Consider the following 24,650-nt stretch of genomic DNA (forward strand, 5'->3'; position numbering starts at 1 on the left):
GGTCCCTCCTGGGCGGGTTATACCTAATAGTTATATCGCCAACATTAGGCCCCAGGTTGATTTGAACTTATTCATGTCAATCTTCAAGACTTAGAAAAATCCTTCCACATCTATTGTGAAAACCTTATAACCCGCCATGACGTCATCTCCAAGAATTTCGGAAACCCGCCACGACGTCATCTTTTAATGGATCTTTATCTTAATGTCTTTCCGAAAATCGAGGCATCCAATTAGCTGGATAACCATCATTTGGCCTCCTCGTCTTTCGTGCGTGCCTGTTTTTCTGTTTCCTTATAAATAGGACCATAGAGTCATCTTTCATTCTTCTCCTTCTCCTTTCTTCCTCCTCACGACGCACCGACCCGCACGAGCCTCACCGCCGTCGACCTCCGTTTCCAACCTCAACTCCGGCCGCTGCATCGCCCTGAATAGACCAGAAAACTGCGACGCCACTTCGCTGTCATAACAGTATGAGTAAGCCATCTTTCCTTCATCATAGATTTGTCATTAGGTTTTGTTGGTGTTCGTCGGTGTTCATCAGCGTTCGTCGCCGCCCTTCTATCTCCCTGTTTATCTTCATCAGTTAGATCCAAAAACCATATGAATCTTGCACGGTAGAAGTTTTAGCACTTGTTTTTGACACTAGAATATATCCCCACCGTGACAGATCTCCTCTAGGGAACCTATGCTTTTCCACTGTCACCTTTGTAGATTTCGAATTTATTTCCTTTTTCTGAACAACGGTAGATCCAAATTTGCAACCTCAATCTGCAGAACCTGTTTGTCCTAACACTTAGAGCAACTCTAGCAGACCCCGCAAAATGCCTGGCCCACAAAAATTCCGGAGAGTATGCGGGCTCGGGCCAATATTCCGGCCAGAACAGTGCCCGCATACTTGACCGGCCCACAAAATTTTTTGCCGCAGCCCGCAAACCGCACGCCCCGAGCACTATAAGTGCGGTTCCGCGACCCTTTTGCGGGTCCAAACCCTATCCCCCCGCCGCCGTGAGCCACCCGATTGCCCTTTCCCCTCTCCCAATTTCTCACCATCGGCGACCCTCTGCCCCGCCTCCGGCCGCCATGTGGGGGCGAATGTGGATCTCCGGACGCGGCTCTGGCAGTAGATCCGACCGTGAGAGGGACCCGGAGTGCGAGCGGCGCGTCCGGTCCGATGGCGCAAGGAAGCGCGGCGCCTGGAGGTGGACCAACCACGGGCTGTCGTCGCCGGCGAGCTTCGACCACCGCAAGACGGAGGAGTACGACCGCCGGCACGCGTCCTTCTCCTCTTTGAGGTCTTCCTATGCCCGATCCTCCTCCTCCTCCGCCGCGGGCTTCGTCCCCGTGAAGAGGGAGTGGTCGGACGAGGAGGAGGAGCCGAAGCCGCCGGCACCGTTCCCCTTCGTGCCGGTGAAGGAGGAGCCCGAGGAGCCCGCTCTACTTGGCCGCCGTGGAGTCGTCGGGCCTGAGGACTACGTAGCGGACTTCGATGCCGTCGCCGCCGCCATCGCCGAGCGGAGCGTGCGTGAGGAGGAGGAGCGCTGGTGCCACGCCGAGGAGCTCGAAGCCCTCGAGTGGCGGCAGGCGGTTGCCGACAACGTCGCTGCCAACGAGAAGGCTGACGAGTGGCACCGCATCCGCACGGAGCAGGCGGAGAAATACGTCGATCTGTGCAGCTCTGGCGAGGAGGATTGAGGGTCCGGCTCTTCCACGGCGTCGTCCAATTTGCCGCGACCTCGCCGCTGTCAGATCCGACCCCCTAGTACTAGTTTAACGTAGTATGTAGTATAGCTATGCTTGTAGTTTGTTGATCATGTGATGAACTATGTAGTATGTGATGAACTATGTTTGTGCAATTTCTCCCGCGAAAGTATTTTTTCAAATTATGCAGGTTTAGATAAGAGTTCTGCTCGGCCGCGCATGTTTTTGACCCACAAACGCGATCTTCGTCAAACCGCAAACGCATTTTACGGGTCGTATTTTTGCGGGGTCTGCTAGAGTTGCTCTTAGCAAATTATAGCCTTGGTAGATCTTGAATGCATTTAGTCATGGCGGCTTATTCTGCCGGTTTATTGTTACTTCATATATCATTAGCCCTTGCTTAAGCCGCCATTCTGAACATGCACTGTATTTGTTAACTTGCAATTTTAACAATCATCTTGATCTGGCAAATTCTTTCCTATCTTTTAGGTTGTCCTTTCACCATGCTGCCCAAAACAATCACGACCTGCAACTGGGTTCCCTCCATAGTCACTGAGGACACCTTGAAGGATTTCTTCACCGTTGGATATTTGCCAGATAAGAGTGTAATGCATTACCATGTTCCTGACCTGGGCGAAGAGAAACCTCAGCCTAAGGATGATGAAGTTATCGTATTTACTGATCATATGAACCGGAGTTTCTCGCCACCCGACTCTAAATTCCTCAAAGATATCCTACACTTCTTCAAACTCCATCCGCAAGACATTGGACCCAATTCCATATCAAACATCTGTAACTTCCAAGTCTTTTGTGAGGTATACCTTCAAGAGGAGCCTAGTGTTGAGCTTTTCAGAGAGTATTTCTACTTGAACCGGCAGAACGAGTTCACAAATGGGCCCAGCTTGGAGCTTGGCGGGATTTCAATTCAACGCATACGAGATGACATCTTCCCTCAAGTAGCTCTGCCAAGCCATCCTAAAGACTGGGACCAAAATTGGTTCTACTGCAAAGATATCTCTCCGTCTGATGAGAATCCGTTGCTGGGTTATCAGCCTGAGCGCCTCGATTCAAAGTACCAACTCCCTGATAAACTTACTGCCCCCGAACGCAAGAAACTTGTCCATATAATCAGAAAAGTTCAAGCCTTGATAGGAAACGACTTAATTGGAGTCGACTTAATCCGCTGCTGGGTCGCATGGCGGATCATGCCCTAAAGTCGCCGATCCGGCTTAATGTGTAACTATACAGGAGGAACAGATGATCCTTACGCCATAGCTCTCTACGATTGACTGAAGAGGGTATCGTTGAGTGATACGTCCATTTTGCATCATGCTTTTATATCGATATTTATTGCATTATGGGCTGTTATTACACATTACGTCACAATACTTATGCCTATCCTGTCTTATTTTACAAGGTTTACATAAAGAGGGAGAATGCTGGCAGCTGAGATTCTGGGCTGGAAAAGGAGCAAATATTAGAGACCTATTCTGCACAGCTCCAAAAGTCCTGAAACTTCACGGAAGTCATTTTCAGAATATATTAAAAATACTAAGTGCAAGAAGTTGCAGAGGGGGCCACACCTTAGCCACGAGGGTGGGGGGCACGCCCTACCCCCTGGGCGCGCCCCCCTGCCTCGTGGGCCCCCTGGTGGCCCTCCGATGCCCATCTTCTGCTATATGGAGTCTTTCGTTAAAGAAAAAATCATAAGCAAGCTTTCGGGACGAGACTCCGCCGCCACGAGGCGGAACCTTGGCGGAACCAATCAAGGGCTCTGGCGGAGCTGTTCTGCTAGGCAAACTTCCCTCCGGGAGGGGGAAATCATCACCATCGTCATCACCAACGATCCTGTCATCGGGAGGGGGTCAATCTCCATCAACATCTTCACCAGCACCATCTCCTCTCAAACCCTTGTTCATCCCTTGTAACCAATTCTTGTCTCCAAGTCTAGGATTGGTACTTGTGGGTTGCTAGTAGTGTTGATTACTCCTTGTAGTTGATGCTAGTTGGTTTACTTGGTGGAAGATCATATGTTCAGATCCTATATGCACATCAATACCCCTCTGATTTTGAACATGAATATGCTTTGTGAGTAGTTACGTTTGTTCCCGAGGACATGCGAGAAGTCTTGCTATTAGTAGTCAATTGAATTTGGTATTCGTTCGATATTTTGATGAGATGTATGTTGTCTCTCCTCTAGTGGTGTTATGTGAACGTCGAATACATGACACTTCACCATTATTTGGGCCTAGAGGAAGGAATTGGGATGTAATAAGTAGATGATGGGTTGCTAGAGTGACAGAAGCTTAAACCCTAGTTTATGCGTTGCTTCGTAAGGGGCTGATTGGGATCCATACGTTTCATGCTATGGTTAGGTTTACCATAATACTTTTGTTGTAGTTGTGGATGCTTGCAATAGAGGTTAATCATAAGTGGGATGTTTGTCCAAGTAAGGGCAGCACCCAAGCACCGGTCCACCCACATACCAAATTATCAAAGTACCGAACGCGAATCATATGATCGTGATGAAACCTAGCTTGACGATAATTCCCATGTGTCCTCAGGAGCGCTTTACATCATATAAGAGTTTGTCCAGGCTTGTCCTTTGTTCCAAAAAGGATTGGGCCACCTTGCTTCACTTTATTTACTTTTGTTACTTTTTGATCGTTACAGAGAATACCTTGGAATACCTGTTACTTGTTGCTCTTATCACAAAACTATCTATTACCTACAATTTCAGTGCTTGCAGAGAATACCTTGCTGAAAACCGCTTATCATTTGCTTCTGCTCCTCGTTGGGTTCGACACTCTTACTTATCGAAAGGACTGTGATAGATCCCCTATACTTGTGGGTAATTAAGACTCTTTTCTGGCGCCGTAACCGGGGAGTGAAGCGCCTTTGGTTGGTGGAATTTGGTAAGGAAAAAAATTATATAGTGTGTTGAAATTTACTGTCACTTGTTACTATGGAAAGTAATCCTCTGAGGGGCTTGTTCGGGGTATCTTCAACCCGACCAGTAGAGCAAAGAGTTTCTCCTCAACCTCCTGAAAATGAAAATGTCTGCTTTGAAATTCCTTCGGGTATGATAGAAAAACTGCTAGCTAATCCTTTTGCAGGAGATGGAACATTACATCCTGATGAGCACCTAATATATGTGGATGAAGTTTGTGGATTATTTAAGCTTGTAGGTATGCCTGATGATGTTATCAAGAAGAAGGTCTTCCCTTTATCTTTGGAGGGAGATGCATTGACATGGTATAGGCTATGTGATGATATGGGATCATGGAACTACAAACGATTGCAATTGGAATTTCATCAGAAGTTTTATCCTATGCATCTTGTTCATCATGATCGTAATTATATATATAATTTTTGGCCTCGCAAAGGAGAAAGCATCGCTCAATCTTGGGGGAGGCTTAAATCAATGTTATATTCATGCCCCAATCATGAGCTCTCAAGATAAATGATTATCCAAAATTTCTATGCTCGGCTTTCTGATAACAATCGCACCATGCTCTATACTTCTTGTGCTGGCTCTTTTATGATGAAGACTATTGAATTCAAATGGGATTTATTGGAAATAATTAAACACAACTCTGAAGATTGGGATCTCGATGAAGGTAAGGAGTCAGGTATGACACCTAAGTTTGATTGTGTTAAATCTTTTACGGATACCGATGTTTTCTGTAAATTTAGCACTAAATATGGACTTGACTCTGAGATAGTAGCTTCTTTCTGTGAATCTTTTGCTACTCATGTTGATCTCCCTAAGGAGAAGTGGTTTAAATATTATCCTCCCATAGAAGTAAAAGTAGCTGCACCTATTAAAGTTGAAGAAAAGACTATCACTTATAATGATTCTATTATTCGTACTGCTTGTGTTGAGAAACCACCTTTTTCTGTTAGGATGAAAGATCATGCTAAAGCTTCAACTGTGGTTCATAAAAATCAATATTAGAACCTATACACCTCCTGAGCAAGTTAAAGTTGAACCTAATATTGCTATTGTTAAGGATCTCTTGGCTGATAATATTGATGGGCATGCTATCTATTTCTGTGATGAAACTGCTAGAATTGCTAAACCTTGTGCTAAAGATAAACATAGACCTGTGGTAGGCATGCTTGTTATTTCTGTTAAAATAGGAGATCATTGTTATCATGGCTTGTGCAATATGGGTGCTAGTGCTAGTGCAATACCTATTGACTTATACATAGAAATTATGGATGATATTGCACCTGCTGAGTTAGAAGAAATTGATGTCACCATTAAACTTGCCAATAGAGATACTATTTCACCAATGGGAATTGTTAGAGATGTTGAAGTCTTGTGTGGAAAAACTAAATATCCTGCTGATTTTCTTGTTCTTGGTTCCCCACAAGATAGCTTTTGTCCCATTATATTTGGTAGACCCTTCTTAAACACTGTTAATGCTAGGATAGACTGCAAAAAGGATGTTATTACTATTGGTTTTGGTGATATGTCTCATGAGTTTAACTTTTCTAAATTTCATAAACAACACCGTGAAGAAGAATTGCCTAGTAAATATGAAATTATTGGTCTTGCTTCTGTTGTCGTACCTCCTAGTGATCCTTTAGAACAATATTTGCTAGACCATGAAAGTGATAGGTATCTGAATGAAAGAAGGGAAATAGATGAAGTGTTCTTTAAACAGGGACCTATTTTGAAACACAACTTGCCTGTTGAAATCTTAGGGGATCCTCCTCCACCCAAGGGTGATCCCGTGTTTGAGCTTAAACCATTGCCTGATACTCTTAAATATGCTTATCTTGATGAAAAGAAGATATATCCTGTTATTATTAGTGATAACCTTTCTGAGAAGGAGGAAGAAAAATTATTGAAAAATCTGAAGAAGCACTGTGCTGCTATTGGATATACTCTTGATGATCTTAAGGGCATTAGTCCCACTCTATGTCAACACAAAATAAATTTGGAGAAAGATGCCAAACCAGTTATTGATCACCAACGACGACTGAATCCTAAGATGAAAGAAGTGGTAAGAAAAGAAATACTAAAGCTCCTTGAGGCAGGTATAATTTATCCCATTGCTGATAGTCAGTGGGTAAGTCCTGTCCATTGTGTCCCTAAGAAGGGAGGTATTACTGTCGGTCCTAATGATAAAGATGAATTGATTCCGCAAAGAATTATTACAGGCTATAGGATGGTAATTGATTTCCGCAAATTAAATAAGGCTACTAAAAAGATCATTACCCCTTACCTTTTATTGATCAAATGCTAGAAAGATTATCCAAACATACACATTTTTGCTTTCTAGATGGTTATTCTGGTTTCTCTCAAATACCTGTGTCAGCTGATGATCAATCTAAGACCACTTTTACTTGCCCTTTCGGTAATTTTGCTTATAGACGTATGCCTTTTGGTTTATGTAATGCACCTGCTACCTTTCAAACATGCATGATGGCTATATTTTCTGATTTTTGTGAAAAGATATGTGAGGTATTCATGGATGATTTCTCCATTTATGGATCCTCTTTTGATGATTGCTTAAGCAACCTTGATCGAGTTTTGCAGAGATGTGAAGAAACTAACCTTGTTTTGAATTGGGAGAAATGCCACTTTATGGTTAATGAAGGTATTGTATTGGGGCACAAAATTTCTGAAAGAGGCATTGAAGTTGACAAAGCTAAAGTTGATGCTATTGAAAAGATGTCGTGTCCCAAGGACATCAAAGGTATAAGAAGTTTCCTTGGTCATGCCGGTTTTTATACGAGGTTCGTTAAGGACTTCTCAAAAATTTCTCGGCCCCTGACTAATTTATTACAAAAAGATATACCATTCGTCTTTGATGATGATTGTGTAAAAGCCTTTGAAATACTTAAGAAAGCATTAATCTCTGCACCTATTGTTCAGCCACATGATTGGAATTTACCTTTTGAAATTATGTGTGATGCTAGTGATTATGCTATAGGTGTTGTTCTAGGGCAAAGAGTTGATAAGAAATTAAATGTTATTCAATATGCTAGTAAAACTCTAGACAATGCCCAGAGAAATTCTGCTACAACCGAAAAGAATTCTTAGCAGTTGTATTTGCTTGTGATAAGTTCAGACCTTATATTGTTGATTCTAAAGTAACTATTCACACTGATCATGCTGCTATTAAATATCTTATGGAAAAGAAAGATGCTAAACCTAGACTTATTAGATGGGTTCTCTTGCTACAAGAATTTGATCTGCATATTATTGATAGAAAGGGAGCTGAGAACCCCATTGCAGACAACTTGTCTAGGTTAGAAAATGTTCTTGATGACCCACTACCTATTGATGATAGCTTTCCTGATGAACAATTAAATGTCATAAATGCTTCTCACACTGCTCCATGGTATGCTGATTATGCTAATTACATTGCTGCTAAGTTTTTACCACCTAGTTTCACATACCAACAAAATAAAAAGTTTTTCTATGATTTACGACATTGCTTCTGGGATGACCCACACCTTTATAAAGAATGAGTAGATGGTGTCATTAGACGTTGTGTACCTGAGCATGAACAGGAACAGATCCTACGCAAGCGTCACTCCGAAGGTTATGGAGGACACCATGCTGGAGATAGAAGTGCACATAAGGTATTGCAATCCGGTTTTTATTGGCCTACTCTCTTCAAGGATGCCCGTAAGTTTGTCTTATCTTGTGATGAATGCCAAAGAATTGGTAATATTAGTAGATGTCAATAAATTCCTATGAATTATTCACTTGTTATTGAACCATTTGATGTTTGGGGCTTTGATTATATGGGACCTTTTCCTGCCTCTAATGGATATACACATATTTTAGTTGTTGTTGATTATGTTACTAAGTGGGTAGAAGCTATTCCAACTAGTAGTGCTGATCATAACACCTCTATTAATATGCTTAAAGAAGTTATTTTTCTGAGGTTTGGAGTCCCTAGATATTTAATGGCTGATGGTGGTTCACATTTTATTCATGGTGCTTTCCGTAAAATGCTTGCTAAGTATGATGTTAATCATAGAATTGCATCTCCTTATCACCCACAGTCTAGTGGTCAAGTAGAATTTAGTAATAGAGAACTCAAATTAATTTTGCAAAAGACTGTTAATAGATCTAGAAAGAATTGGTCCAAGAAAATTGATGATGCATTATGGGCCTATAGAACTGCATATAAAAATCCTATGGTTATGTCTCCGTATAAAATGGTTTATGGAAAAGCATGCCACTTACCTCTCGAACTAGAACATAAGGCTTATTGGGCTATTAAAGAGCTCAATTATGATTTCAAACTTGCCGGTGAGAAGAGGTTATTTGACATTAGTCGCTTGATGAATGGAGAACCCAAGCCTATGAGAATGCCAAATTGTTTAAAGACAAAGTTAAAAGATGGCATGACAAAAGAATACAAAAGCGTGAGTTTAATGTAGGTGATTATGTATTTCTATACAACTCTCATTTAAGATTTTTTGCAGGAAAGCTTCTATCCAAATGGGAAGGTCCTTACGTTATCGAGGAGGTCTATCGTTCCGGTGCCATAAAAATCAACAACTTCGAAGGCACAAATCCGAAGGTGGTGAACGGTCAAAGAATCAAACATTATATCTCTAGTAATCCTATAAATGTTGAAACCAATGTTATTGAAACCGTAACCTTGGAGGAATACATAAGGGACACTTTCCGGAACGTTTCAGACTCCGAAAAGGAATAGATACATGGTACGGTAAGTAAACTGGCTCCAAAACAGTTCTCATGGTAATTTTTCTCCGTTTTGGAATATTTAGAAAAATAGAAAAATAAGAAGCAGTCAGGGAAGGACACGAGGGCTCCACGAGGGTCGAGGGCGTGCCCCCTGCCTCGTGGGCACTTCGTGTGCTCTCTGGACTTCGTTTTCTTGCACGTTACGTATATCTGTCGGTAAAAAATCATTATATAATCTCCTGAAGGTTTTGACTCCCGTATCACGCAAAAATCTCCTGTTCTTGTTTCGAGCTGTTTCCAGCCAGGGTTGTCAAAGCCAAGCATCATGTCGTCTCCCTCCTCCAACAATGAGGGCAACGATGCTTGGCTAATGAAGATAGAGCTGAAGAGAGAAGAACCGACGGAGATTGTCGGGGTCAAAACCGGCGGATCTCGGGTAGGGGGTCTCGAATTGTGCCTCTAAGGCGGATGGTAACAGGAGGCGGGGGACACGATGTTTTACCCAGTTTCGGGCCCTCTCGATGGAGGTAATACCATACGTCCTGCTTGATTGTTCTTGATGATATGAGTATTACAAGAGTTGATCTACCACGAGATCAGAGAGGCTAAATCCTAGAAGCTAGCCTATGGTATGATTGTATGTTGTCCTACGGACTAAAACCATCCGGTTTATATAGACATCGAAGGGGGCTAGGGTTACACAAGGTCGGTTACAAAGGAGGAGATATACATATCCGTATTTCCTAGCTTGCCTTCCACGCCAAGTAGAGTCCCATCCGGACACGGGACGAAGTCTTCAATATTGTATCTTCATAGTCCAACAGTCCGGCTGTCCGGAGACCCCCTAATCCATGACTCCCTTAGTAGCCCCTGAACCAGGCTTCAATGACGATGAGGCCGGCGCGTAGTATTGTCTTCGGCATTGCAAGGCGGGTACCTCCGAATACACCACGGAAGAGTTTGAATACAAGGATAGTGTCCGACCCTGCAAAATAAGTTCCACATACCACCGTAGAGAGACTAATATTTCCACAAATCCAATCTGCTGACACATTTTGATAGTATGACATCACTTCATGCACCGGTTATTATTCGAACCGCTTTTCTCAACTAGCTCCACACACATCGCGAGGCGGTTTTCTCAATACGTCTTGTCAAAGTAGAGATCGTGTTCCCCTTATCACGGGATTCTCATCAATACCAACATGGGTAACCCAACCGTGCCTGTTGGTATGACTCCTAGATCTTAGGTAAGTCTCAAACGGCCACGAGGGGGACGCCTGATATTCACCCTCTTTATAAAGGGGCAGGGCTTTTTCTTTTTTTCCCTCCCGCGCTCAATCGAATCCTTCCCCCGCCTCGAGTTCTAACACCCAAAGCTCAGGTCAGGCTCTTCGGACCTTCAATCATGTCTGGATCCAGCCTTCAAGGCCGGTGGATGCCTTCCTCCGTCACAGAGGAGGACATCAAGAAGTTGAGGGAGGCCAGATATCTGGCCGCCAAAATTTCGCATAGGCTGCCCACCCGAGGGCAGGTCGTCCCTACTCCCGAACCCAACGAGAGCGTCATGTTCATCTCCCACTTCCTCCGAGGGCTAGGCCTCGCTCTGGATCCCTTTGTTAGGGGTCTTATGTACTATTACGGGCTGGATTTTCATGATCTGGCCCCGGATTCCCTTCTTCACATCTCATCATTCATTGTCGTATGTGAGGCCTTCCTCCGCATTGCCCCTCACTTCGGTCTGTGGCTCAAGACCTTTGATGCGAAGCCGAAGATGGTCGAGGGGCAGTACGCAGCGTGCGGAGGTGCTTTAATAAGCAAAATTGCTGATGCTCCATGGCTAAAGGGTTCCTTTCCAGAGGTGTCCAGATTGTGGCAACGGGAGTGGTTTTACGTCACAGCTCCCCGAAGTGCCAAATGGGTAGCTGCCCCCACCTTTCGCTCGGGCCCCCCACCACAACTGATGTCATGGATAAGGAGGGGATTGAGATGGGGTCCAGCCAAGGACATGGCAATACTGCAGAGCCGTATCCAAGATCTCTTCGAGGGAGATTTCAGTCTAGTTATGGTAATGCAAGTTATGCTGTTTCGTCAAGTCCAGCCTTGCAAACGCCGACCCCTCCGCATGTGGGAATTCAACCCAGAAGGACCGCGCACTATTCAGCATTTCCTCGGCATTTGTTCAGACCCTAAATAGAGTGTCCGGACACCACCGAGGACGTGGGCCTGAGCTGCAACCGCCCCGCTACCCAAGTAAGTAATCCCCTGGCCAAACACACTATCCTTTCTGTTTATCATGACATCATTCTGATGAATCGCTCTTTGACCAGGACTGGATAGCAAAGGCGAAGATGATCTGGTGTTCGGATCCGGTGCTGGAAAAGATGCTCGAGCCAGCACCTCGTCTAGTGCCCTCAAAGGAAGATGAAGGGGGAATAAAGAGGGCAAAAGGGGGCTTCCATCGCTACCTATTCCAATCGAAGGAATGAGCGCCTCCATGAGGGAGGATAACCAAGGGGAAGAATCTGACATTCTCCCTTCCCGGGGAAGGAAGAGGACTACCTCTGAAGATCCATAAACTAAGGTTTCCAAACGGGAGAAGAAATCTCCGCCAGAGGGTCCTGCCTCGGAGGGTATTCTTGCCGCACAATGTCCGCGCGGGGATCAGCCCTCTACCGAGCTGTAAGTAGTTAAAAAGTACTAATAGTGAAGATATCTTATCTTACTTCCAAAGACAATAATCGATGCTTACAAATTGTAGTCCAGATCGCAGCCCTTCTCAACAGAGTTCATCTTCGGGGGATCTTCTTCCGGAGATGATGGAGAGCGAAACGTCTCCCCCGGACTCCCCAACTCCAGAAGCAGGCGACCTTGAAGTGTCGTTGCGAAGGGTATCTCCGGATCCACTATTGCCGGAAGATAACCCTTTGGCTACCCGGCGTCCCCAGTATCCGGACCCTGAGGAGAGCAACAACAAGGGTCCGTACATTGTGCAGTCGGACGTGCTGAAGGATCTTCTGGGACAAGCTGTCGTCTCGGAAGCACATCGTACGCTAATGGGTACGGTAATTGAAAGGATTTCATCCGCCAAAAGCGGTTTGCATGAAGCTTTTATGAGTCTGCTGAAAGGCTTCGAGGTATGTGAAATAATGTATGCCTTTAACGGTACCGCATACGTTAGGTATGCCCATGCAGATAGTAGCCCCTAAGACTCTTGTTGTCGTCGAGAACGGCGGCAAACAGAGGATCATAGTCCCAGGTAATAACCAGACCGCCTTTATGTTCAGGTGGTTGAAGCTTCGGTGGCTAGCCGGACTGATGGGTTTGCCGAACTAAAGCGGAAGCTGGATGCAGCAGATGCCGACATTGTGCTTGTCAACAAGCGGCTTGACGAGGCATAGGGTGAGTGATTTTTCTGGTCATCGTCACATAGTAAGAGCAGCATGATACCAGTATCTTTAATATGTTGTGACTGCAGATGGAGCTGCCACCGTGGAGACCCTTCGGGCGGAGCTTGCCCGAGCCAAGGAGCAAGCAAGGAGTAGCAATGCGGCCACGTTAAAGCGGCCGAGGAGTTACGGGACGAACAGGCCATGCATTGCGAGAGCAAAGAAAAAATAGCCAAGATGGCCATGGAGTTAAAAGATGCTGCTGACCTTTACCGACTTCTTGAAGAAGAAAACCGGGCGAAGGCGACGGACCTGGAGAAGGCCCGGGTGGCTGCCAAGGAAGCCCGCTCCAAAATTAGAGCGACGAATGAGGAGCTGAGTCAAGTTGTGGATATCATTTCTGGGAAGCGCTTCTTGTTGTAGACTAAGTTTGGAGATCTGAAATATTCTCCTCTGGACCGGCTATGGAGTTCTGTGGACGAGTACATGGATTTGGCTGAAAGTGCTGCTGATGCGGCCGAGTACTTCAAGGATCAGAAAGGTCCTGAAGTGGAGAAGCTGTTCTGGTCACAGTTTCACACTCCAGTCCGTCCGCTGCTGCTAAATGAGTGATTGACCGGTTGGGCTGAGCTCCATAGGTTGTCCGGACTTGCCATGAGGTTCGTTGTGGATCACCTGTGGCCGGGAGGGCCGAGGCCGAGTAGCTACTTTAGCTTAGTGCAACAATTCCTTGAAGCTGTGCCACGCATCGATGCTGTAAAAAGATCAGCGTGCATAGAAGGTGTGCGGATGGCCCTTGCCCGTGTCAAAAGATACTAGGCGGAGATGGAGGCCACCACTGTTGTGGCACAGGGTTCGGCTATAGGCTGAGTTGCTGCCGAGCACTACTTTGAAGAAGTCCTGGAAGGTGCTCGTTTGATAGAGGCCCGGTGCTCGAAGAATATTATTTTCCAGTGACATGTAGTCCCATTGTACAAACAATGTTTTTCTGAATTAATCAAGGTTGTATTTATACTTTTGCCCGAAAGTACTATGATGCCTCCTGTGCGGCCGTTTATGTATATATGTATATGACCTAAAAGTTTGCAGTCGTCGGCTTCCACCCCCACGCATATAATGCGGGGGTGTTTGCAAAAGATGCATATCCACACTTGATCCAACGTCTTGGTCCGTTAAGGAGGTGATAGCATAGCGAATGAGGCAATCGGACTATATTGCTTTAACACTTTCACTTAGCCATAGGAGTTTGACAGTGGGGCTACTATATAGCCCCTGGTACTTCTGCACTCGTCCGAATACGGGGCGCGTACGTACATGACCGGGAAACGGCCCTTCGTTAATGCGGAGGAATCCCTAAGATTCCGATTAGCCATCGAGTGGTTGACCAGTCTCTCGCTATATCAGGACAGTCAGTTTTCGGCTTTCTCTACTGAGGTGCTCATCCGGATGAACCAGGGCACAATCGCAGTAGTTCTCCCAGTGCTACCTTAGCCGATATAACGGAACGTAAGGTATCAAAACGTGAGAGCCGTGCAAACCCAACATTTGACCAAAGACATGATTACGAGTTGATGCATATAGGGGCAAACTCGCGACGCCAAACACTCCCTAAGGTGTTTGGTCTTTATAACATATGCCGGGCTAAACAATGCCCTTTATAAGAAACCCCATGTGTCCGGGTACGTGCAAAATCCTGGCGTGGCCACATGCCAATAACGCCGGCATCCTTCTCGGTTGTATGGAGTATTCGGAGGATGTGAGCAACAAGAGACAGTAAAAAAGGTTTATGCAGGGCCTTAATCTAAAAAGAAACCTTTGGGCGGGTCCCTGCAGCACGTCTGCGCCTGTATCTCCGTTGTGCCGTGTCCTGGACGGGTGTAGCACGATTGTAACCTGCAAAAGGAAAGGATTTAGGTGAAAGTTGTCATGCCAAAAAGAAGAATGAGTTATCAGAATTCTAGAGAAGCCTCGTTGAGCCGGGCTGGCCCTGATTACACGCGGGAAGCCCCTGGTAACGTTTTATGAGGGTTTGAAAACCAATCTCATGCATGTATGATGGAACGCCGGAGTCGTCTAACCGTGTCCGTGGTATTGAAGTGTAACACCCCGGATGTAACTTTCCCAATTTGTACTCCAACTCCTGCCGTTTCCGGCGTTAAGTTAATTTATTTTCTCGGGTTCGGGTTTTTGTCTCCGTGTGTTGTTGTCGTTGTCATGCATCTCATATCATGTCATCATGTGCATTGCATTGGCATACGTGTTCATCTCATGCATTCGAGCATTTTCCCAGTTGTTCGTTTTGCATTCCGGCGCTTCGTTCTCCACCGGTGGTCATTTCTAGCTTTCTTTCGTGTGTGGGGATTAAACATTTCCGGATTGGACCGAGACTTGCCAAGCGTCCTTGGTTTACTACCGGTAGACCGCCTATCAAGTTTCGTACCATTTGGACTTCGTTTGATACTCCAACGGTTAACCGAGGGACCGAAAAGGCCTCGTATGTGTTGCAGCCCAACATCCCTCCAATTTGGCCCAAAACCCACCTAACTCTGCTCCATCATCTAGAACATTCGATCATGATCGCGTGGCCGAAAACCGCACCTCATTTGGACTTTCCTAGCTCCCTCTATGCCTATTTAAAGGCCCCCCCCCGATTTTCGGATCTCATCCTACCTCCGAAACCCTAAAAATCATCTCCGCGCGCCGGACATTGTCCGACCCGGCCGGACATAGCCGCCGCCCCACTCCGAAGCCGCCACGTGGCGCCCGCCGCCTGAGGCCCGCGAGCGTTCGATCACCACCGCGGCCGGCCTGAGCCGGCGCCGCCACCGCCATCGCCATCGCCGGCCCCGGCCATCTCCCCTTCCGGCCGCCGCCCTGCCCGTCTCCGGTGAACAGTGCCCGCGCCGCCGCTACAGTGTTTCGCCCGATCCAGATCTGGAAACCCTAGGTCGTTTTTTTCTCTAAGTCCCGGAGATTTTCAGTCCAAGTGCTCATGTTCACGGCTCCGTAACTTTGCATCCGTAGCTCCGATTCATGCATATAGCATATCAAAATGTTCATCTCAGAGAGTACATCATTTCATTCCATTGCATATTTTCATTCGAGTTCATCTTGATGCCCGAAATGCTGTTAGAAGAGGGCTACTTGAGATAATTGTCAGATCTGCTACTCCGTTTAGCCTTTTTGTCATTTTTGCCATGATTAATGTGTGCATGATATGCCCCGATGCTCTACATGTGTTTTGTTAAGGGTTTTGTCATCTTTCCAGAGGTGCAACCCATGTATTTTTTGTGATGTGTGTGGTGACTAGTGCAAGCTTGCAAAGTGGTGCACTTGCTAAGTCTGTTTTCAGGGACTTTGTAATTTCACTAAGTCCTGGAGCTGTTTATCTCATGTTGCCATATGTTCATGTTGTTTCCTAGTGATCAATGCCTCTTTTGAGGATGATCAATAAGGGAGTTTTGTTATTATTGTAGTGCTCTATCCATCCATGTCTTTGTTTGCAATTATGAAGCACCCTAGCTTGAGTGAATCGAGCTCTACTTTTGCTACTTTGTGAATCTAGGCAGATTGTCAACTTGTTTGCAATTTTGCTGGTGATGTTGCAGTTGATCCGTGCATGCTATGCTATTGTTCTTGCCATGTCTAGCTTGAATTTTGTGCCTTCTTGATGGGTGTATTCTTAGCTTGTTATGACTTGCACCGTAGTGAGTGCATCGAGCTCGTAAACATGCCTACTTGAGTTATGTTTCAGCATGTGCCAGTTTTCTCTAAGTCTGTGACCTGATTATGTATTTGCTATGTTCACATGCTTGCAATTGTATTTTCTGATCCCTTTTGGCTCAAGGTCACTAAGGGACTTTTGTTAAGCTCTTTGAGTATCTCCATGCCATGCTTTACTTTGCCTTGTTCAGATCCTGTAGCATGTAGTTTTGTTGCTCCGAAGAGAGCTACCTGATCTGAAATTCCAGACAAGTGTTGATTTCACTAAGTCCGAGATCTGTTTGCCATATGCATTTTTGCCATGCTTGTTTGAACCTGTTAATGGATGAATTGGCCGTAGCTCAGTGCTAGACTTTTGTTAAGCATCTTGAATGCATCCCTGCCATGTATTTTGTTGTCATGTTTGGTTGCTGTAGCATGTTCATCTCATTGCATTTAGTTGGCTACTTGCTGTAAATCGCAGACCGGTGTCATTTTTGTTTCGCTTGCCATTTCCAAACCGTAACTCCGATTCCGGCGTTCTTTATATCGTTTTCAAGTGATTTCATCTCATCTTTCCAGTGACACACTTGGATTTCCAAGTCGAGTCCAGGTTCATGCATTTCCTGTCATATCTTGCATCTTGCTTCCCGCATCGCATTCCGCATAGCATATCATCATTGCATCATATTGCTTGGTCTTGCACGTGGTTGATTGTATCCTTGTTGCTTGTTTGTCTTGTTTGGGTAGAGCCGGGAGACGAGTTCACTAACGAGGAGCCCGTTGAGTTTGCTTTAGAGGATCCAGTCAACTCTGACAACTGTGCAGGCAAGATGATCATACCCTCGAAATCACTACTATCTTTGCTATGCTAGTTTGCTCGCTCTTTTGTTATGCCATTGCTACGATGCCTACCACTTGCTTTTAAGCCTCCCAAATTGCCATGTCAAACCTCTAACCCACCATGTCCTAGCAAACCGTTGATTGGCTATGTTACCGCTTTGCTCAGCCCCTCTTATAGCGTTGCTAGTTGCAGGTGAAGATTGAAGGCCGTTCCTTGTTGGAACATTTATTTACTTGTTGGGATATCATTATATTATATTATTATCTGAATGCATCTATATACTTGGTAAAGGGTGGAAGGATCGGCCTCTCGCCTAGTGTTTTGTTCCACTCTTGCCGCCCTAGTTTCCGTCATATCGGTGTTATGTTCCCGGATTTTGCGTTCCTTACGCGGTTGGGTTATAATGGGAACCCCTTGATAGTTCGCCTTGATTAAAGCTTTTCCAGCAATGCCCAACCTTGGTTTTACCATTCGCCACCTATCCCTTTTTCCCTTGGGTTACCGGAGCCCAAGGGTCATCTTATTTTAACCCCCCCGGGCCAGTGCTCCTCTGAGTGTTGGTCCGAATTGAGCTGCCTGCGGGGCCACCTCGGGGAAACTTGAGGGTTGGTTTTACTCGTAGCTAGTCTCATCTGAGTGTGCCCTGAGAACGAGATATGTGCAGCTCCTATCGGGATTTGTCGGCACATTCGGGCGGTGTTGCTGGTCTTGTTTTAACCTGTCGAAGTGTCTTGAATTACCGAGATACCGAGTCTGATCGGAATGTCTTGGGAGGAGGTCTATTCCTTTGTTGACCGTGAGAGATTGTCATGGGCTAAGTTGGGACTCCCCTGCAGGGATTTGAACTTTCGAAAGCCGTGCCCGCGGTTATGGGCAGATGGGAATTTGTTAATGTCCGATTGTAGATAACTTGAACCTTAATTTAATTAAAATGAATCAACTGAGTGTGTTACCGTGATGGCCTCTTCTCGGCGGAGTCCGAGAAGTGGACACGGTGTTGGAATAATGTTTGCGCAGGTTGCTCTTTAGTTTCTCACTCGCGCTTTGCCTCCTCTTCTCGCTCTCTTTTGCGAATAAGTTAGCCACCATATTTGCTAGTCGCTTGCTGCAGCTCCACATATATTTACCTTGCCTTACCTATAAGCTTAAGTAGTCTTGATCGCGAGGGTGCGAGATTGCTGAGTCCCTGTGGCTCACAGACTACTATTACACCAGATGCAGGGCCTGATTATTCCGCTCCAGGTGATGCGCTTGAGCTCAAGTGGGAGTTCGACGAAGACTCTCAATGTTACTATGTTTCCTTTCCCGATGATCAGTAGTGGTGCCTAGTTGGGGGTTATTGGGACCGTGTCGCATGTTGGGTCTCTTTTATTTTGGCATCGTAGTCGGGCCATGAGTGTTTGGATGATGTAATGTTATTTATGTACTTGATTGACGCGGCGAGTTTAAGCCAACTATGTTATCTCCCCTTTCATTATTATATTACATGGGATGTTGTGAAGATTGCCTAACTTGCGACATATGCCTTCAATGCGATTATGTCTCTAAGTCGTGCCTCGACACGTGGGAGCTATAGTCGCATCGAGGGTGTTACAAGTTGGTAATCAGAGCCTTCCCCGACCTTAGGAGCCCCATTGCTTGATCGTTTTTAGCAGCCGAGTTGTGTCTAGAAAAATGTTTTGAGTCATTTAGGAATTATATATCGGAGAGTTTAGGAATTCTTTTTACTTCCCAGTCTCCTCATCGCTCTGGTAAGGCATCCTGACGTAGAGTTTTGACTCTTTTCTTCTCAAATTTCACTAAAATTTTTTTAGGATCACGCGGGTATCTTGGAATCGTTCCGATGGTTTTATGATGAGAACATTGACTTGGTGCCTTCTGTCAGGGGTTTAGTGGAAGTGTCCCGGGGAGTTGAGCTCTGAGGTGTTGTCATCATAATTTTATCGTTGCAGTTCTGGAATACCTGAGTCTAGTACGCCGACATCGAAAATCTCTTTTATGCAGTCCGTGGGTGAGATAACCTCGATGCCACCCAGTACTGGGGCGGGAGTTCGGGAGTATCGCCATAACTTGTATAATGGATGCTTTTCGAAGGTTGAGGTAGATGATTTCCGAAGGTTTCTTGGTTACGTGTTGAAGGATGGATACAGCTGGATGTAGGATTTGCTAGTTTGGGTGAGATATTATGCTTCCCCTGTATCCCCAACACCTGATTGCATAACCGGAAAGGTTCGGGAGTTTCATAGGTGGGAATTCCTGTAGCTCTAGTTCTTCTTCCACGGATATTGGTTTGATATTGGGATTTCTTACCGATTATTCGTTCTTGATCCGTACCTTGTTGATTTATTTCTCCACCTTAATTCTACGTGGCTTCTCAATTTATGGATATGTGACCATTTCAAGAGGAATGCATTCATTCATTTTGTTCAGATGTGAAGACTATATGTTGCAATTTTCATTCTGTTGGATTCAGCTTCAATATTTCTCTGTCAATGTGCTAATGATGGTCAACCTCTTCAGGATGGCTCCTCCAACGCGCACGACTCCAAATCCTGATCCGCCACCACCTCCACCTCCTCCAGAGGCATGGCAAGCTGTGATGGCCGCAACCAATGCAAAAACACAGTTGATCATGCAAATTCTCCAAGAGCGCAATCAAGGCAACCAAGGGAATCAAGGCAGCAATCAGAATCACTTTGCTACACTCAACCAGTTCCTTGCTAACGGGCCAAAGACTTTCAGCAATTGTGTTGAGGCAACCGATGCTGACGATTGGCTAGTGGATCTGTGCAAGCATTTCGAGTGCAGTAACATCAGGCCTGAGGACTTTGTTAAGTTCGCTTCCTTCCAACTCAAAGATCAAGCTGCAGAATGGTTCCAGCAGTACAAGGATTCCAGAGGTGGACGTGTTATCACTTGGGATGATTTCCGTCGAGATTTTCGAGCTCATCATATTCCTCAGAGCGTGGTTGAAAGAAAGCATGAGGAATTCTGCAATCTGAAGCAAGGCTCTTTGTCTGTCTATGACTACAACAAGTTGTTCCAGAAGCTCGCTCGCTTTGCCAAGCAGGACGTCCCTGATGAGAAGAGCATGATATACCAGTTCAGTGGTGGTCTCAGAGAAGATATCCAGCTCGCTCTTGTTCTCTTCGAGCCCTTGAGATACGATGACTTCTACAACATGGCACTGAAGCAAGAGGCTGCTCAGTTGAGGTGTGATGCTTCCAAGAAGCGAGTCAGAGATGTTACTCCTTCCTCCTCTACTCAAGTGGCCAAGTAGCAGAAGTATTGGCTTCCTCCTCCTCCGTTCCGTCAGCCGTATCAGCAGAAGAGCAAAGGTGACAGTGGTTCTTCCCACCCACCCAACCCTGGCTTTCAGAACAAGACTTCGTCTCAAGCTCCAAGATCGAGTGCTCCGTATCACCGTCCGCTTTTAGAGGTCACGTGCAACAAGTGCCAACAGAAGGGTCACTATGCCAACAAGTGTTTCAACCAGAGGCGTCTTCCTCCTCCTCCTCCTGTCAGATCGGCAAGTACAGCTATGGTCAAGCATAATCCCAAGCACGCCAAGGTCAATTTGATGAATGCAGCTCAGGCAGAGGACTCGTCAGATGTGATCATGGGTAACCTTCCTGTTAACGATATTCCCGCAAAAGTACTTTTTGGCTCTGGTGCATCGCATTCCTTCATGTCATTCCCATTTGCATCGGAGAACAATTTTAGTACTAAGGCTTTACCTAGAGCTATGCAAGTCATCTCTCCGGATAAGCGTCTGAGTTCTAGTTTGATGGTTCCGGATATTTCTATCTTGATGGGTGATTTCAAGTTTCTGGCTTCTCCAATGGTTCTTGGTAACTCGGATATTGATCTTATTCTCGGGATGGATTGGCTTTCTAAGCACAAGGCTCAGCTTGATTGTGCAGCCAGGCAGATTCAATTGACTCATTCGTCTGAGGATGTAATTGTCTTTGCGCTCAGGATAATTCTATCCGTCTGTTTTCTCTCAATGAGAAGGGTGAATTGGATGCCATCTCTCAAATTCCAGTCGTTTGCGAATATCAAGACGTCTTTCCAGAAGAGCTTCCAGGAATGCCTCCACAATGGCCAATCGAATTCATTATTGATCTTGAGCCTGGCACGGAACCTGTGTGCAAACGTCCTTACAAGCTCGGACCTGAAGAATTGAAGGAGCTTAAGAAGCAACTCGATATTCAAGAGAAAATGGGTCTCATCTGGCCTAGTTCTTCTCCATGGGGTTGTGGTGTTCTTTTTGTGAAGAAGAAGGATGGAACGGACTGACTTTGTGTTGATTACCGTCCAGTGAACAAGAAGACCATCAAGAACAAATACCCACTTCCCAACATCAATGAGCTGTTCGAACAACTCAAAGGTGCTCGAGTATTCTCCAAGGTTGATCTCCATATGGGTTATCATCAGATTCGAATCCGTGAGCAAGATATTCCCAAGACGGCTTTCAGGACAAGCTTTGGTTCATATGAATACACTGTCATGTCTTTTGGCCTCGTCAACGCTCCTCCGACGTTCTCTCGCATGATGAACTTCATCTTCAACGCCTACACCAATGACTTCGTTTTGGTCTATCTCGACGACATTCTGGTTTTCTCCAAGAACAAGGAAGATCATGCCAAGCACTTGTGTTTGGTCCTTGATAAGCTCAGAGAACATCACTTCTATGCCAAGTTCTCCAAGTGTGAATTTTGGCTCGATGAGGTTCTTTATCTTGGTCATATCATCTCTGCCAAGGGCATTGCCATGAATCCTGAGAAGGTGTCTGCAATTGTGAATTGGGAACCTCCTCAGAACGTGAAGCAACTCCGTAGCTTCCTCGGTCTCGCAAGCTACTACCGAAGATTCGTTGAAAAATTTTCTAAGATCGCGAAGCCTCTCTCTACTCTTCTCCAGAAGCACGTCAAGTACGTTTGGTCTCCGGAGTGTGATATTGCTTTCAACACTTTGAAAGAGAAGTTGATCACTGCTCCAGTTCTGACTCCACCTGATGAATCCAAACCGTACGAGGTCTTTTGTGATGCCTCTCTCCAAGGTCTTGGCGCAATATTGATGCAAGAGAAGAAAGTTGTTGCTTATACATCTCACCAGTTGAAGCCTAATGAGAAGAAATACCCCACTCATGATCTCGAGTTGGCGGCAGTTGCGCATGCTCTTTTGACTTGGAGACATCTTCTATTGGGAAGAAAAGTGGACATTTTCACTGATCACAAGAGTCTCAAGTACATCTTCACTCAGCCTAATCTCAAGCTCAGGCAAACTCGATGGGTCCAAATGATTCAAGAGTATAATCCGAGTATCGAGTATACTCCAGGCAAGGCCAATGTGATTGCTGACGCATTGAGAAGGAAAGCTTACTGCAACAGTCTGATTCTCAAGCCTTATCAACCCAAGCTTTGTGAAGCTTTCCACAAACTTAATCTGCAAGTTGTTCCTCAAGGTTTCCTCGCCAACCTTCAAGTCTCTCCTACCTTGGAAGACCAGATTCGCCAAGCCCAACTTCTTGATGCTATGGTGAAAAAGGTGAAGATTGGGATTGCCAAGAGTCAACCCAAGTACAAGTGCTACCGCCTTGATGACAAGGACACTCTCTTATTCGAGGATCGTATTGTTGTACCCAAAGGTGAACTTCGTAAAGTGATCATGAACGAGGCTCACAATTCTCTCCTCTCCATCCACCCTGGGAGCACGAAGATGTATGAGGACCTTAAGCAGGCTTATTGGTGGACTCGAATGAAGCGCGAGATCGCTCAATTCGTGAATGAATGTGATATCTGCAGAAGAGTGAAGGCAGAACACCAAAGGCCAGCAGGTCTCCTCCAACCTCTTTCCATTCCAGAATGGAAGTTTGACCACATTGAAATGGACTTCGTGACTGGGTTTCCAAAGTCCAAGCGTGGCAATGATGCTATATTCGCTGTCATCGATAAACTCACCAAAGTGGCTCATTTTCTGCCTATCAAAGAGTCGATCACTGCATCTCAATTGGCGGAACTCTATACCTCTCGTATTGTCTCTCTGCACGGTATTCCACAAGTGACCTCTTCAGACCGTGGCAGCATCTTCACCTCGAAGTTTTGGGATTCTTTTCAGAAGGCCATGGGCACCAACATCCGCTTCAGCACAGCTTTCCATCCTCAGACTAGCGGTCAAGTCGAGCGTGTCAACCAGATTCTTGAAGATATGCTCAGGGCTTGTGTGATCTCCTTCGGCATGAAGTGGGAGGATTGTCTTCCTTATGCTCTCCTACAACAATAGTTTTCAAGCAACTTCGGGCAAGGCCCCATTTGAAATTCTGTATGGCAGGAAGTGCCGTACCCCTCTCAACTGGTCTGAAACCAGTGAACGTCAGCTTTTGGGTAATGACTTAATCACAGAGGCAGAAGAAATGTGCAAAGTCATTCGTGATAACCTCAAAGCAGCCCAATCCCGCCAGAAGAGCTACTATGATAGTAAGCACCGTGGTTTGGCTTTCGAGATCGGAGATCATGTTTACCTACGCGTCTCTCCTATGAAAGGTACTCGTCGCTTCGGTATCAAAGGGAAGCTTGCCCCCAGATACGTGGGACCTTTCAAGATTGTCAGCAACAGAGGCGACCTCGCCTATCAACTCGAGCTTCCTTCAAACTTTGCAAATGTTCATGACGTGTTCCATGTCTCTCAGCTTCGAAAGTGCTTCAAGACTCCTGACCACACCGTCAACTTCGAGGACATTGAGCTCCAAGAAGGTCATTTCTCAAAGTCAAGTGGTCACACCATTCCGACCGTGAAGCTACCTGGGAATGCGAGGATCACCTCCGTTCTGAGTACCCGGTGTTCTTTCAGTCCTAGATCTCGGTACGAGATCCTTTCGTAGTGGTGGAGTGTTGTAACACCCCGGATGTAACTTTCCCAATTTGTACTCCAACTCTTGCCGTTTCCGGCGTTAAGTTAATTTATTTTCTCGAGTTCGGGTTTTTGTCTCTGTGTGTTGTTGTCGTTGTCATGCATCTCATATCATGTCATCATGTGCATTGCATTTGCATACATGTTCATCTCATGCATTCGAGCATTTTCCCCGTTGTCCGTTTTGCATTCCGGCGCTTCGTTCTCCTCCGGTGGTCATTTCTAGCTTTCTTTCGTGTGTGGGGATTAAACATTTCCGGATTGGACCGAGACTTGCCAAGCGGCCTTGGTTTACTACCGGTAGACCGCCTATCAAGTTTCATACCATTTGGACTTCGTTTGATACTCCAACGGTTAACCGAGGGACCAAAAAGGCCTCGTGTGTGTTGCAGCCCAACACCCCTCCAATTTGGGCCAAAAC

At 45.7% G+C, this 24,650-nt stretch overlaps 1 protein-coding gene across 1 annotated transcript; it reads left to right on the forward strand.

Moving 5' to 3' along the window:
- The first annotated feature begins 1,080 nt into the window (after positions 1-1,080).
- Positions 1,081-1,692, forward strand: LOC147991285 (uncharacterized). The gene has a single exon (XM_087538277.1). The coding sequence runs from the start codon at positions 1,081-1,083 to the stop codon at positions 1,690-1,692; it is 612 nt and encodes a 203-aa protein (XP_087394403.1).
- The last annotated feature ends 22,958 nt before the right edge of the window (positions 1,693-24,650 follow it).

The sequence above is a fragment of the Triticum urartu genome, chromosome 1A (genome assembly GCF_056163025.1).
Source record: "Triticum urartu cultivar PI428250 chromosome 1A, HENAU_Tu73, whole genome shotgun sequence".
NCBI classification, from domain to species: Eukaryota; Viridiplantae; Streptophyta; class Magnoliopsida; order Poales; family Poaceae; genus Triticum; species Triticum urartu.